Source organism: Galleria mellonella, unplaced genomic scaffold (assembly GCF_026898425.1).
Source record: "Galleria mellonella isolate WM207_F2 unplaced genomic scaffold, CSIRO_AGI_GalMel_v1 utg55, whole genome shotgun sequence".
Classification (NCBI taxonomy): Eukaryota; Metazoa; Arthropoda; class Insecta; order Lepidoptera; family Pyralidae; genus Galleria; species Galleria mellonella.
Window position 1 is genome coordinate 578,914 of NW_026442115.1, and position 16,367 is coordinate 595,280.

General features: G+C 30.7%; 1 protein-coding gene across 1 annotated transcript in view; it reads right to left on the reverse strand.

Annotated features, from left to right (window-relative positions):
- Window positions 1-16,367, reverse strand: part of LOC113521203 (ATP-binding cassette sub-family G member 1) — an 80,442-nt gene that overhangs the window by 24,320 nt on the left and 39,755 nt on the right. Inside the window, exon 2 of the mRNA XM_026906667.3 lies at window positions 8,744-8,813. Coding sequence (XP_026762468.1) covers window positions 8,744-8,798 — 55 coding nt within the window. The 5' untranslated portion in view covers window positions 8,799-8,813. The remainder of the gene's footprint in view (window positions 1-8,743; window positions 8,814-16,367) is intronic.

Consider the following 16,367-nt stretch of genomic DNA (forward strand, 5'->3'; position numbering starts at 1 on the left):
TGTATATATATAATGTATATACACTGTCTTACAAAATAAATGTTTCACTACAATAAGGTCCATTTTTATCTATTGACAAGTCGTATAAGTATCAGAAAAAATATTATAGTAAAATTACTAGAGGGAGACTGTACAAAAGTTCTTTGCTTTGGCGCCTCTGTCCCATTCGTGTTTCTACCATGAAGCAGTTGTTTTGGTTTGAAGGGTGGGATATGGCATTGAATATACAGTGTACAGAGGAATAACACCTGAGTCCTCAGAAATGGCTACGTATGGGGGGTATCATGGGGAAACGGTATACTCTGATTTGTCTATGGTACTGCTCATGTCTATAAGCGACGGATACCACTTTCCATCAGGTGGACTGTCAGCTTGTTTGTCACTCTAAGTTTCTTAAAAATTATAATTATTTTGTTATAAATAAGAGGTTTCTTCAGGATCGACAACAGTAAATCCCCTGTTATTGTAAGCTTTCACAGGCTAAGGTAACCGCTTACCATCAGATGGGCCGAATGTTGGTTTATCACCTCAGTGGTATAAAAAAATATTTATTTTTATTGTTATTCCGATCGTCGTATTGTAGATCACATGTGCTATTTGGGAGGAGGGCTACTTTTTGTCCTAGTCACGTAGACGAAGTCGTGAGTAAAAACTTGTATACGAATATCTATAACAGATAAATAGCTGAAGCAAGACTTAATAAAACCATCAAATGGCGAAACTGAAAACACTGATTGATAAACTAACGTGTCAATGTTGAATTGTAGTTATTGATTGCATAAATTATTTTATAATGATGTTTAAAGTTGTTAATTTTACTCATATATACATTTTAATAGTATCAAAATGACTCGTGTTTTATTCAGATTTATCTAAAGGTCAATGAGTACATACTTTTTGTGTAAACTTTAATAATCCAATTGAAGAGAAATGACATTCGATTATCGACTTAATAATAGCTGGTACTTTATTTTTAAATGGATAAGAATTGAATTATCTAATTAAGTCAATACTCCTAAATAGCCAATTAAATTGCAAAGCCAAAGTCAAATAAATATAAACAACAATGCTTATCCTATCTTATTATTAAATGTAAAGAACTTTAAGTACTTAGGCAGTATAATCAGAAAAGACGCTAGGTGACATAGAACATTGGAATAGCAATCATAAAACAAACCTATAGAAACAAAAAATTAATTCGTAAAAATTTATAAAAATGGCATTATATGGGTGTGAAACATGGGAAATAATACAAAAGGAAATAAAAGTGCTTAAGGCATTCGAAATATGGGTATGGAGGAGACTGGAAAGGATAAGCTGGACAGAAAAATTAAGGAAAGAAGTAATCTTGAAAAGGGTGAATGAAAAAATAATATTAATAAATCCAATAGAGAATAGAAGAGGAAAAATATTGGACCAAATTAAACAACATGACGATTTTTAAAGACAAGGAAAAATAGAGAGTGAAAAAAGAAAGGGAAAACCAAGAAATAACTAAATGGGACAGATAAAGGAAACACTGGGTGCAATGTCGGATGGGCATCGTCAAAGATATGGCTTGTAACAGAGCTGGCTGAAAGAGAATGCATAAATTATTTGCCCCGACAAAAACTAACTCTAAAACGAAAAGAAAAATGGAATGGCAGCTGCATGAACAGCTTTTTTTAAACGACACTGAAAAAACATCCATTTCGGATTTATAATATTAATAGGATTATACTTTAGTTTACTCCCGTATTGAGAATCCCATACTAATTTTTAATGATGAAAGCTGTTGTTACTCTTTATGGAGAAAAAATTGCTTGTTATGAAGCAAAATCAAAATGTAGACAAGCAATTCCATAATCTAACAAAACTACTTTCAAAGTAATACTAAGTCTACGAAACTTCTCGTTGTTCATCATGATATGTATTTTTTGGGATGATATTTTTTTTTATGGAGAATGTGAAAGAATGTACTACTGATAATTTTTTTTGCAGTCTACTAAAAAAAGTTAACTCCATGGCTGTTCCCGTGTTAGTTTTCTCAAGATTGAATTTAAAATTTCTTTTTTTTATGTTTTCCTTTCTGTTTTATGTATCAGCGTAAAATATTAACTAAGATTTGGTTTATGACTAACCTTAGTATTCCAAGATAATTAATAAAATTTAGACTTTGCTCCAAACAACGATGACTGATGCTTCATCAACCTTGGAACAAAGAGATAAAACATTTTCTTTGTTGCAAATTGCTAATTAATATATTTATATGTTATATATATTCGACATCGCGGGAACTGCCTTATCAACAGGATGTGTACTTTAACATTATTACAGTTCATGTTTCATTCAAACATGTAATATAAAATAAGTGTAATATATATGGTGTTACCCAAATTTACAGGTTTTAATTAATTTTAAGCTTTTGTCTCCTTTACATATTTAAATGCACTATCAGGACTTAACACGATGAAAACTTACTGTAGTTTAGCAAATCGGTGAACTACATCTAATTTACCTATATATTATATATATATATATATATATATATATATATATATATATATATATATATATATATATATATATATATATATATATATATATATATATATATATATATATATATATATATATATATATATAACATTAAACTTTACCATATTTCTAGGTATTACCATAGATTCAAAGTTACAGTTTAAAGTGAATATTAGGCTTGAATTCACACTTCAACGTCATTAAATATTTATTATATAAACAATTATTAGAAACAATTAATTAAATTCTCATGTAAATTGTTAATCGACTCTTAATGTGTGTACACAATAAAGAGAAAAATAGTATTTAAATCACTATGATAATTAAAATCTAATAAAGTTGTAATGTAATAAAAATATTTATACATATTTATGACGTCAGCTCATTAACGTCTGTATCTAACCAAATCTTAAGATAATTCAACAATATTGTAAATACAAACAAACATACATGTTTTAATTATGAAACCAGTTACGCAACTTCAAAAAGGAAGATGTTCAAATAGACGAGTTTTTTTTTCTTGTTGTGTGTATGTGTTACTCGGTATTAACGCCGATTCTAAACCAAAACTTATTGTAAATACTGATACTGTAAAAATGCTCAAATACCTTATAAAATAATAAAATATTAACTAAGTGATGTTTATAGATAAGATATATTTAAGAAACATTTACATGCAAAGTCTTAATAAGGCAATAGATGCCAAAATAATATTTCTTTTAGAATTTTGTCTATCTATCTGTCTATCTGCATGTTTATTCCGGCATCACGCAAAAACTAATGCACCAAATTGGATGTAATTTTTACAGTTGTATTCTTGGAGGTCTAATTTAAAAACCGGTGTATTTTATTTCGATACTACATCAAGAAGTAAAATCTAATAAAAAAGATAATTAGATATCCTACTTCTCAAATCCGCGTGTACAAAGTGGTAGATAAATAAGCTATATAAATAATAAAACAAGTATCTTATATAAATTATAAAACAAGAAAATATTTTAATATGCGAAAAAAATATACATATCAAAACAATACCGTTAGGGCTCATTCACACATCGAATAATAATTATATTTCGTGTCGTGACTTAATATGTTTTTTTTTTTTATAATTTTCATATGGACCGTACACTATGACAATGTGTATGAAAAGATCTTTATATTATGATAATCGGGTTTATAATATGTAAATTTATAATATGTAAACCATTACATATTGTAGCAAGACATATTTACATAGCACCTACATACAAAATATCCCAATTACTAAATTATCTACATACATAATATATGCAAGTAATAAATGCAATGGGTATTTTGTGTGTAATAAAAATTTTGGATTACGTTAAATTGTAAATATATTTATATATTGTAATTGTAAATACATTAATATAACAAAGTAGCTCGTCTCTTGAAATATCAATTACCACTCTTATAGATTGATGCCCGAAGTACTATATTTTGCTCAAGATATTAGAATAAGAGAGTTTCCATCTCGTTGCAATTTAACCATTACCCGTTAGCATTTACCTTTTATGTTTTTTTTTTATATTTATTATTATTATATTTTATTGATAGATAGATAGATAGATAAACACTTTATTTGAGCCATTTAACACACGTAAATTAATGAATAAAATGATACAATTTGATTATTTACATTTTTTCAAATATAAAACAACATATAAATTATTATTGCTTACCCAAGACACTACGAAAAGTGAAGAAGAATTGCTTTCAATTGTTTTTCAACTGTACATTAATTATTTAAATATGATAGTTTGATGATTATGTTTTTAAATAATAATTACGTAAGGCCTTCTAAATGTATAAGAAATCGATAGTATAAACAGGATTTTGCTATATTTATATTTTTATTCAAACACCGCCACACACGTAGTAGTAGTTATACATTACAATGTATAGGAAAAATAAAAACAAACACGTGATATTTCAATTAGATACGAATAGCTGTTTAACTAAAATTACCATTTTAATTTGTAATATGTATTCTGTTTCCATAGCTTTAACTAATTTTGTATGACTGTAGTTTTAAAATAAATATGTAACTACTTATATACTAAATCTAAAAACAACAAACCTAATGACCTCTTAACGGTAAATAATACGTCTTTAATGTATTCGTATATTTAACATATTTGTACAGTACTTATACGCAAAATAATATTTAACCAATTCGACGACACAAAGACCTAACACAATTCTAATTCTGAACACAATGAGTCATTACTCACACTTGCATATCATACTAGTTCGTGAAAATGTTCAAATATTTATATGTTTGAATATCTGTTAGGGACTTAATCGTAATTTTTATCTGTGAAGTGATGAAGTAAGAATGCAAGTTCCTTTTCATTCCTAGGGTGCCTTGAAAAGAGTGATTAAGAGAATAAAAAACTATAGATTAATACGAGTATAAAATATTATATATATGTTATTCCTATCTACCGTCGATTAATAGATAACGCCGGGCGTTATCTATTAATCGAAGGTATATATGGCGTTAAGTCCGTCATTTATACTTTCTAGGCGTATTAAAGTTTTAAACTAACTTTCATATTTATAATGTTAATAGGATTTACAAACACTACGTCATCTATACATGTAATTGAAACATAATGTTTTCATAAATTTACATATTTTATACACAAGTAAACCATTATGATTATACATTGCTTTACGGTGTGAATAGGCCCTTATTGTTACTAGTGAAAGTAGGTTACCTTGAGTCGGAGTTGAGATCTCTTTCTATTGTTAAGAATATTTCTTTATCAATGGCACGGTCTTTGCAACATCTACTGCGGTTTTAGACTTGGTTAAATAGGTTTTTTTTTATACAATTGAGAATGGCAAATAAGCTGACGGCCCACCTGATGGAAAGTGGTAACCGTCGTCTATAGACATGAGCAGTAACATAGATATAACAGAATATACTGTTTCGCCCATGATACCCCCCATGCGTCGCCATTCCTGAAGACTCAGGTGTTATTCTTCCATACCCAGTAAATTTACGCCATATCCCTTCAAACCGAAACACAGTCATGCAAACACAACTGTTTTAAGGTTGAAACACGAATGGGACAGAGGTACCCAAGCAATCGACTTTTGTATAAAGTCTCCCTCTGGTAGGTAGTGCTTAGAAATCTAATGTGAGTAATTTAAGGGATATACATAATTAACAGAACCCTAAAATAATTATAATATATTTATTTGTTTAAACACGCCGATTTTTCGATCCTGTTGTAAAAGTCATGGTCACCGCAAAAATCTCAAGTTATAACTTTTACCCGTGATTTTTTTCGCATACTTGAGATATGTTCACTAACCGGAATCAATAAAAAATAAACAATGTTTGTTTATTTATACTTGAATAAAAGTTTAGCATTAAAATAATAACTCCCTTATTTATTACAATTAAAACGTTCTACAAATATCCTTTAACTATTACACTATTTTGTCCCTTACTTTGAAATTATAAACGAAAGGGATGAAACAATTTAATAGCTAAAATATGTTTGTAACAGGTTTGACGTTTTTATGAATAAGAAGGTAGGTAAATGCGATAAAAAATATAGATTCATACAAATTTTATAAAAAGTTAATGTTTGGAAGTACTAGTTTAATCTAATACCCTAATTTCTATCAATAGTAGCCATATAGGCTTTTCCATTCCAAATACCACATGTATGTCAAATTTCACGACAGTTGAGCTGTTTAAATGCTAAGACGTATCAAACTCACGTTCACATTTATAATAATAGTTTTAAAAGATCTAATGATGATGCCGTATAGTCCCGGCATAGAATGGGCCATCTCTTCCTATTCCGTAAGTGTCTAAGAAAACTTAATATTCGAAGGTACAGGGAGGAGCAGCAAGGTCCCACTTAAAACGTCACCAAAACCCTAACTGCGGTTGCCAACCCGCTAGCCAAGCGTGACAACTACTAGCAAAACCCCCTTATGGGGAAAGCCTATGTCCAATAGCGGACAGTTAACGACTGATATGATGATAAAGATGAGGGTCTGATGACCTGCCCCAAAATTTTACCTACAACCATCGCATAAAAGAATACCTAACTGACAGTGAAACTCGGTACAAAATCCGATCCGTGATTTAGGAGAAGTAACCGAAAAAACAGGCATACGGAGAGCGACTTTGTTTTATATTTGCCGTTTGTATAACTTTTGTTTTACCGCTTATATAACAGATTGCGTTCTGAGAAATTATTCGAAATGAAGCCAACAGCCACCTTTTATCATCGTACCGCTGGCCATCGATAGGGAATTCATCCTAACACGCTTGAACTCAAATGGTCGCGCACAGTGTGGTTCCAGAGGAATTTCCTTCCGCAAACAATCAGGCTGTGAAATAAGTTCCCTGCCAAGGTTTTCCCTATAATATGGGATTCTTCAAAAATAGTGTGTTATGGTTTTTTCAGGACTGGTAACGCGCACGTGACAATTTTAGTATTGCAAATGTTTGTAGGTTAAAGTAACCGTTTACCATCAGACGGGTATGCTTGTTTGCCACCTTAGTGGTATAAAAAAATACATTACATAAAAGAAATTAGATAAATTATCTAGTGGAAATTTATCAGAGGCCTCAAGTGATGAACAACAGCGTTTAATGTAGTAAACATTTCTTTGCTAACTATTAGGTTAATGAATGTACACGTTATCCTTACTAAAATTAACGTGAAATTGAATTTGTTTACTTGTTAGTTGCCTCTTCAAAGCTTAATAGCTTAACTAATCATCGTGAAATTTGATATCGTGCGTAGAATACTTTCTTATAATATTGTAAATGTGAAAGAGAGTTTATTTGTTAACCGTTAGCGCCTTAACAGCTTAACCAATTACTATGAAAATTGGTATACACGTACTATACGCTGACGAAGCCGTGGTTAAAAGCTTGTATAACTATATTTTATAGGGGGAAGGGATTGTTAGCAATGGAGTTTGACAGCCCCATTGCTAGCAATATGCCCTATCAGGTCGACCTCCACGTGGTTCCCCCTGGAAACCATCGTGAACAATTCTCGTTGAATTCGTCACGATGGGCTAACTGACCTGTTTCATCCTCATCTATCATCCTTCACTGGTGCCCCGCCGGTGTATACCGATAGCGCGGGTGGGGTTACTATTTCATTATCACCTATAAAAAAAAAAAAAAAAAAACTATATTTTATACTGTTCAATTATAATATCTCAGCTATATAGAGGAAATAGCGCGAGCATAGACAATCTTAAAATATTCTTAAAATCGTTCAGCCTGACTGACTATCAACATACAGAGAAAACTTATCTAGGTTTATTTTATAAAGTAAGCATCAGCTAAGATTTTTTTTTTAAAAATTCAATTTCAAGGTACACGACACCACACGAGTAAACTGCTTTACTACACGTCAACAGCTAGAAATCTATATTAGCCACTATTACTAAAACAACTAATTAAATATGGAATAATAAAGTATTTCCCCATAAGTATCCTGCATGCTCACTATTATTATTCCGCTTAACGACCTAGTACAAGGTTTTATTCCTTATTTCCTTCTCTTGCACTATAGCATTATATTCTACCAGTCACCTTTCAACATTCTTGAAATGAGAAAAAGCAATGAGAATGATGAGACGTCATATTGTTACTCCGTCATCAGACGAATACCACCAGGTAAATTTGTTTAAATACAGCAAATTAAACTAATTAGTCTCTGTTTATGAAAAGCATAAAAATATTTCATAACAGCCGAGCTCTGTAATAGCTTGAAATGGTCTCAATTTACCAAAGTGCTTGCTGTAAGTATACAATTTTGTAATAGCTTCAAAATAGACAAAGAGCCACTACAAAACAATGCGTGTATTGCGTTAGTATATGTTTTACTACATTTTTCCGCAATACATATCAATGAACACAATGTCAGTTAACATGCCAAATAGAAATGCAAATTTTTGTATAAACTTGTCCTGACTAATAGATATTTCAACGTACAATTGCTCTTATATAGCTCGACACTACCGAGTCTAGCGTTGTTATAATAGCGACTATATCGCTGAGATTAATCTGTTAATTACTTATCGTACAAGACGCCACGATACGATTTTATCGTGACGATAATAAAAAATTGCGTTGTTTTTATACAATTACTGTCGCTATAAATAAGGTTTAATTAGATTACTGCGATTTATTAATTAAATTAAATTATCTTACCTTTTGTTATGAGACTTTTTATAGTATACTTTAAGTTGCGGAACTCCAAATCCATTTTGGCAAGATTTGTCTGTAACAAAAATAAAATATATTATTTTTTTTATTTATTTATAATAACGTTATAAATACTGTATTGTTCAATAATAGACATTGCCTCCTGTGAAACTTAGAAAAATTGTATTGTATTGTAAAATCTTTATTGTACATAATTCATATTGAACACTGATAAATGATTTAATACACAATGGCAAACTTATCCCATAAAGGAATCTCTTACAGTCAACCTTTGAGTAGCTGAAAGAAAGTTGTAGAATGCATAAGGATAATAACCGTACAATTAAAGATAAACTAAATAATACCCAGTAAAAAATTTAATATATAATACAATAAAAACAGCTCTATACACCTTACATATGTAAATAATAAAAGTACATGAATAATAATATAACATTAATACATAAATAAACAAAAACTTACACACATAAATACATATGCATACACATACACATATATACACATATCTACACACACACACACACACACACACACACATATATATATATATATATATATATATATATATATATATATATATATATATATATATATATATATATATATATGTGTACAGTACAGGATATACATTATATACCGGTCGTGCAAAGATCTCGCGGGTACATACCGATGAGTGCCGGAATAGACTTGTGTCTGAAATCGAAACTTCACTCCATCAAGTTTCGATCTGGGGTGAACAAAATCTTGTCCAATTTAACCCCAAAAAGACACAAGTCTGCGCGTTTACCGCAAAAAAGACGCCGTTTGTCGTATCTCCTCACTTTCAGGGCACTTCCCTTGATAAAAAGTCGAGTCTAGGAATTCTGGGCGTTGATATATCTTGCGACGTCCAGTTTTGCGGTCATCTGAAGGAGAAGGCTAAGATAGCTTCCAAAAAGTTAGGAGTGCTCAATAGGGTGAGACGATATTTCATGCCAGAACACCGCCTGAAATTATATAAAGCCCAAGTCAGGCCGCATATGGAATACTGTTCTCACCTGTGGGCAGGAGCGCCACAGTACCAACTCCTTCCGTTAGACCGCATTCAAAGTCGGGCGGCTCGAATTATCGATAGTCAACGCCTTACTATCCGACTCGACCCACTGAAACTGCGCAGAGATGTTGCATCTCTGTGCATCTTCTACCGAATTTATCATGGGGAGTGTTCTGAGGAATTGTTCGGATTGATACCTGCTGCTGATTTTCACCACCGTACAACCCGCCACAAACTAAAGTTTCATCCCAATCATCTGGACGAGTGGCGGTTTTCCACCGTGCGTTTTTCAAGGCACTTTCTTCCACGCACAACCATTCTTTGGAATCAACTTCCAGCAGCAGTATTTCCGAACCGATACGACAACATAACCTTCAAGAAAAGAGTATATTCCTTTTTAAAAGGCCGGCAGCACACCTGCAATGCCGCTGGTGTTGTGGGTGATCATGGGCGGCGGTAGTCACTTACCATCAGGTGAGCCGCATGCTCGTTTGCCCCCTGTGTTATATATATATATATATATATATATATATATATATATATATATATATATATATATATATATATATATATATATATATATATATATATATATATATATATATATATATATATATATATATATATATATATATATATATATATATATATATATATATATATATATATATATATGTATCTATGTATTTGTTATTCTTAATCTATGGATTTTCACAATAATTTTTTTTTTCATAAAATAAAAAATACTATATATGTACAAAACTAGAACTATACAGATATACACTTATATACATTTTTATACAATACCTATATATAAGAAATATATAGAAAAATTATTATTTAATAATTTTTGGAAAAATCATTCTGAAAGTTTTTTAAAAATATTTTATAGTATTTAACTCATGCCTTATATTATTTGATATGATAGCTAATGAAGAACGACTAATATAAAATAAATAAACAATTGCACTTATCTAATTTACCAGATAATACCTGTTTTTATTGCGAAATTGATAATTGGTATAAACATTATAAAATATTGGTCGATTATCGCGGCACTCTCAATGCGTAAACAATTGATGTTATTAAAGATAATAAGTAATTAAACAAGGTAAATATTGAATAGAAATTCTTTGAAATTATTTTATAATTTACGATTTAACTTCGTAAAAAAAAAATTATATCCAATACAAAAAGTAGAACCATTTTTTTTTAGTTGATCTATCAATAACTAAGTAGATCTTAAACACACGGCCTTTAGTAATTACAAATTTATTTTCTTTTCACAGGAAGACTTTGTACAAAAGTTGTCAGCATGGGTATCTTTGTCCCATCCGTGTTTTTGGTGGTACTACAGACATCACAGTGTATTCTACAATGTCCCGGCTATTCTGGTGTCTAAGATACAAGTTACGACTTAGTTTAGGCTCCAGATCTCCCACAAATTACGATACTTTTATTTTGTATAAAGTAAATAATCTATACATTGTAATTTGTGGAGATGAATAAACTAATTATTATTATTATATTAATATCTAGAGATTACAGTTACCACTTTCCATCAGGTGAGCCGTCAGCTTAATAGCCATTCTAAGTACAATATAAAAAATGCTGTAGTTGTGTTCCAAATTTAATGGTGATCAGCCATCAAACATAACATAATGGGAAGTATATCGTCTTACTCAATGGCGCATTAATGCGTATCTACAGGATATTCCCCCATAATGGATATTTAATAACCAATTTGTACGTTAACAACTGTTGAATTATGTCTGAACTTCGCAAGAATGCCAATATAGTCAATTAAGTTTTCTTCTTTCAAGACATACATCCGTACACGTAAGTTCAAGGCGGTAAGGTTCAATGAACCGAAAGCATCGATCCACTACACTTACGAGCCGCGACTTAAAACGTAATATAAAATAAGCGCTTTTATGATATGATTTTTTTCAAAGCCATTTATTTATTTATTATATAAAAAAGCAACAAACGAGTATACGGTTCACCTAATGATAAGTGATTAGTAGAGTGAATGATTGCTTTTTTAAGGACTTTTTAGGCCTTTTAAAGACTTGTGACATCCAGCCGATGCTAAATACTTTGTGCATCGCCGATGATGTACTCGAATGGAATCAGAGTAAAACTAATTATTAATTACTAATTTGTAATTATAATTAAAATGTAAAATACATTTTTAAGTGTAAACAAAATTATAAAAAATTAAATAAATAAATAATATTTTAAAATTCACTTCAAACGTAGTACTTGTTCGATATTACGTTTTTATATATATCGATCATCATTTACTTCTCAGTCCAGCCTGGATAACGAACAATATAAAGTCTAAGCGCAAACTCGTGAAACCTGTTAACAACCAGTCCATAAATGGATGCACGTGTAAGTCTTTTTTTTATATATATAACTAGTCTATCTGGAATTAAATCATTTAAAATTGTATTCCACAAAAAAACTGACTTCAATTGTGACAAAACCAGCTATTTTTATTTAAAAACTGAACTACTGAACTAGTTTTATTAAAATTTTTACGAGATCAATCTGTAAATATATACCTTCAGATAAAAAAGTTTTCAAATTGATTTATATTTGACGGAATTTCAAAGTAACATACATAAGAAAATACAACTGAACTGAAAATCTCATTCTTTTTGGAGTCTATTGAAAACAAAGAAAATAAACCATAAAATATTTTTTTATTCGGTCGACAGTCCACCTAAAGAAAGATATTTTTATTATACTTATAATGGCATACAAGCTAACAGACTAATAAAAAGTGGTAACCGTCGCCTACAGACATGAATAGGACCGTTGGCATTATAGACAACATAATGCCCATGGTACTCCTCATGCTTTGTCATTCCTAAGGACAATGGTGGGACCATTCTTTAACTCATAACATAGCCAAACATAATTATTTAAACTAATAAATATATTAAATCATGTTAACATGACTACTTCACAACAGGAATACGAGTGGGACAGAGATACCCATGCATGTAAATTTACCTATACAAAGTCTCTTTGGCAAAACTGGTTATTATCGTCCATGAACACTTGTAATTTGAAGGGAATTACTAGTAAATTTTTTACCTCTCAGCATTTTTACATTTATACATAATAAGTAATTTACCAGAGGGAGACTGTACAAACGTCGATTGCTTGGGTACCTCTGTCCCATTCGTGTTTCAACCGTGAAGCAGTTGTGTTTGCATGGCTGTGTTTCGGTTTGAAGGGTGGGATATGGCGTGAATTTACTAGGTACAGAGGAATAACACCTAAGTCCTCAGGAATGGCAACGTATGGGGGGTATCATGAGCGAAACAGTATACTCTGTTATGTCCATGGTACTGCTTATGTCTATAGGCGACGGTTACCACTTTCCATCAGGTGGGCCGTCAGCCGTTTGAATCGAACTGGTCAATAAATTTATAAAAAGGATAACTATTCAGAAATGCTTATAATTAACTCATATTATTACTATAGATTATAATATATAGTAAACTTAATTATAAATATTAATTAGAACAGAAATTAATTTTAATTTATTTTTAAAGTCATACCTGCTGGTTACAGAAGCACAAATTATAGGTATAGTTTACGAATATTTGGCTTAAAAAACATTGTGACCTTCACCCGTTTCTTGCTGGTTTTGAATTAATATCTTGTCAATGGTATGCTTGGGAGATCACCTCGTCCGATATTTAGAGCAGGCTGACTTTTACTTCAACAGTCACACAGTCAATTAAAAAAATATATAATATTAAATGTACATTCCATTTTTTTTTAAACCGCTATTTTTATTTTTCCTATATCTTAGTTATTTAGCCTACATATATTGAAACATCCTTACTAATATTATAAATGTGAAAGGGAGTTTGTTTACATTTTACATTAGAGCGCCGTAATGACTTAACTAATCTCTATGAAATTTGGTATACACGTATAATTTAGAATTAAGAAAGATATGAGCTACTTTTTATCCCGGTCAGTAAATATATCCCGGTCACGCAGACGAAGTCCCAAGTAAAAGCTAGTCAAAAATATTTTAATTAAAAAAAAAAAAGACAAATGACGACTTTCGTATCTTCGATACTAACATGGAATATTCATCTGTTAAGTTAGAAGGGAGGAGGGGCTTATTTCTCCTAAGTTGCCACGGATATCTCCTTAGAAAAATATTTAGTTTTAATGGTAGAATATTCTTGTTTTCCTCTGCATTGTGACTTTTTTAAGATGAATCTTTATATAATATGATATAATATTTAAACAGGTATGGGCAAATTGAGTAAAATTTTTATATATGTTCCTTGATTACTCAAAGATACTTAGACAGATTCGGAAAATTCTTTTTTTTATTTGAAAGGATATACGTTCTAAACATAGAAATGTTATCAAAATTGTTGGAATTAATTACAGTTGTATTTTTAAAGGTCTAACTTTAAATCTTGTATATGTTTTATCTTGGCATACCATCTATAAGGGGCTTATTTAATTGGTTTTTCTACTTCTAAAATCTACGCGCACGAAGTATAGGGCAAAAAACTAGTTATTACTTGTAATATAATATAAGTATTCGTGTTTATACCTTGAAGTATTATGTTTGCATGGCTGTGTTTCGGTTTGAAGGATGGGATATGGCAATGAATTTACAGGGTATAGAGAAATAACACCTGAGTCCTCAGGAATGGCAACGCATGGGGAGTTTCATGGGCGAAATAGTATACTCCGTTATGTCCATGTCTATAGGCAACGGTTACCAATTTCCATCAGCTTGTTTGCCATTCTAAGTTGAATAAAAAATAAGTAATAATCTAAATAAAACACTAAAGTTAAAATATTACATTCATAAGGCTCCATGGCACTTTATCTTTTTTATTATAAAATCCGTGCGCATTTGACCGTAGTCATACATGATGTTAAGTAATGACGTGGTCTAATTAATATGTTACACGCAGATTAAATATTCACTATAGCCTTGTAAGAGCACCATATGAAATGGGAAACACACACAACGAAATAATTATGTCCAAATTTCCTGTTACATCAAAATTTGTTGCACGCAATCTTATCTGTTCACCCAATCACTATAACCTTAAAAGACCTCAAATTATATGAGTCAAGAAAAATAGATGCCGGGTCGGTTTGCCGTTGGTGTTTTGGGTGACCATGGGCGGCGGTAGTCACTTACCATCAGGTGAGCCGCATGCTTGTTTGGCCCCTGTGTTGTAAAAAAAAACGCAGATTTTCAGATTTCTCTTCTCTTAAATAAATACATTTTGCACAGAAAGTACTTAATTTTTTTTCTATGCAACTTAGAATACTACACTTTACTTACATTTTACTTTCACTCTAGCGCTGAAAGACGCCGAATTTTATGAGTTGGGAAACATCGCGTTATTTCTGTTCAAATTGCCAATTTTTTTAGAACAAGACATCATCAACCATTGTCTTCGATCTTCTAGAATTTTAATAATAAGTAGACACTAAAGTTAAAATATTTCATTCATATTATATATTTTCTTGCTTCATATTGCTGATTGCTGTCCACTACACTAGTTTTTTTTCTAATTCGCCATTCATGTTATCAAGCACGAGAATGCTTTACCGTTTGACATGCTAGTATTTCAATTATATCTGAATGGCATTATTTATTTATTTTTATTACATTATTAAATAAATATGCATCATTTTCTATTACTGTTTTAATTTCATATTATACATCACATTTCATTTACATTTTCTGTTTTTAAATCCGTTATTAAAACTATTTAAGTATATTAAAGTTTGATAAATAAATAAATAAGATGCCAACCTTTTAGGAAAATACATGGTCTTTTCTTGGAGATTTTAATACGCTATCTATACGTAGATTCTGCTGTTGGAAGATTAAATCTCAAAATCAAATCAATCCTCTTTTAATTTTAGTATACATTAACTTTACCTTAAGAGCTCGAATATTCCTCAAGGAATTTGGAATTTACTTTGTATTTGGGATGAAAATAGGATAAACTACTTTTTCTCCTAGTCGCTCAATATTATGTTACGGCTAAAAACTTGTAAGCAATATAGCCCAGCCATGTGCAAATACGTAATACTATACGCATAACAGCCGTACCAGTAAAATTCCTAGTTGAACACGACTAGGTCAATGAAAAATGTTGCAACTTTACCCAATTGCCATTCCAAATCTTACTTCAAAGGTAGTTGCTTCCTATCAGGTCTAAAGCTTCCAATTCCTATTTAGGAAATGCACAAACGTTTAGTTTATATCTTTGTAAATGTCTATAACCTGTTGCAGGTTTAAAAATAGTTATATCTGTAAAAATCATGTTGGTGGATTTCATTCTACGCTCCGTATCTCATCAGGAGTGTCTTTTATATAATTAATTGTTGATTCACACAAAAAAAACGACTTAAAAAACCAGTTATTTTAATCTAAAAACTAAACTACTTAACAGCTTTTGATTAAATTTCCATGGGTCTAACCTGTAAGCATATCCTTTCAAAATAAAAAAGAATTTTCTAAAACAGTTTAAAACTGACGAATTTATGAGGTAA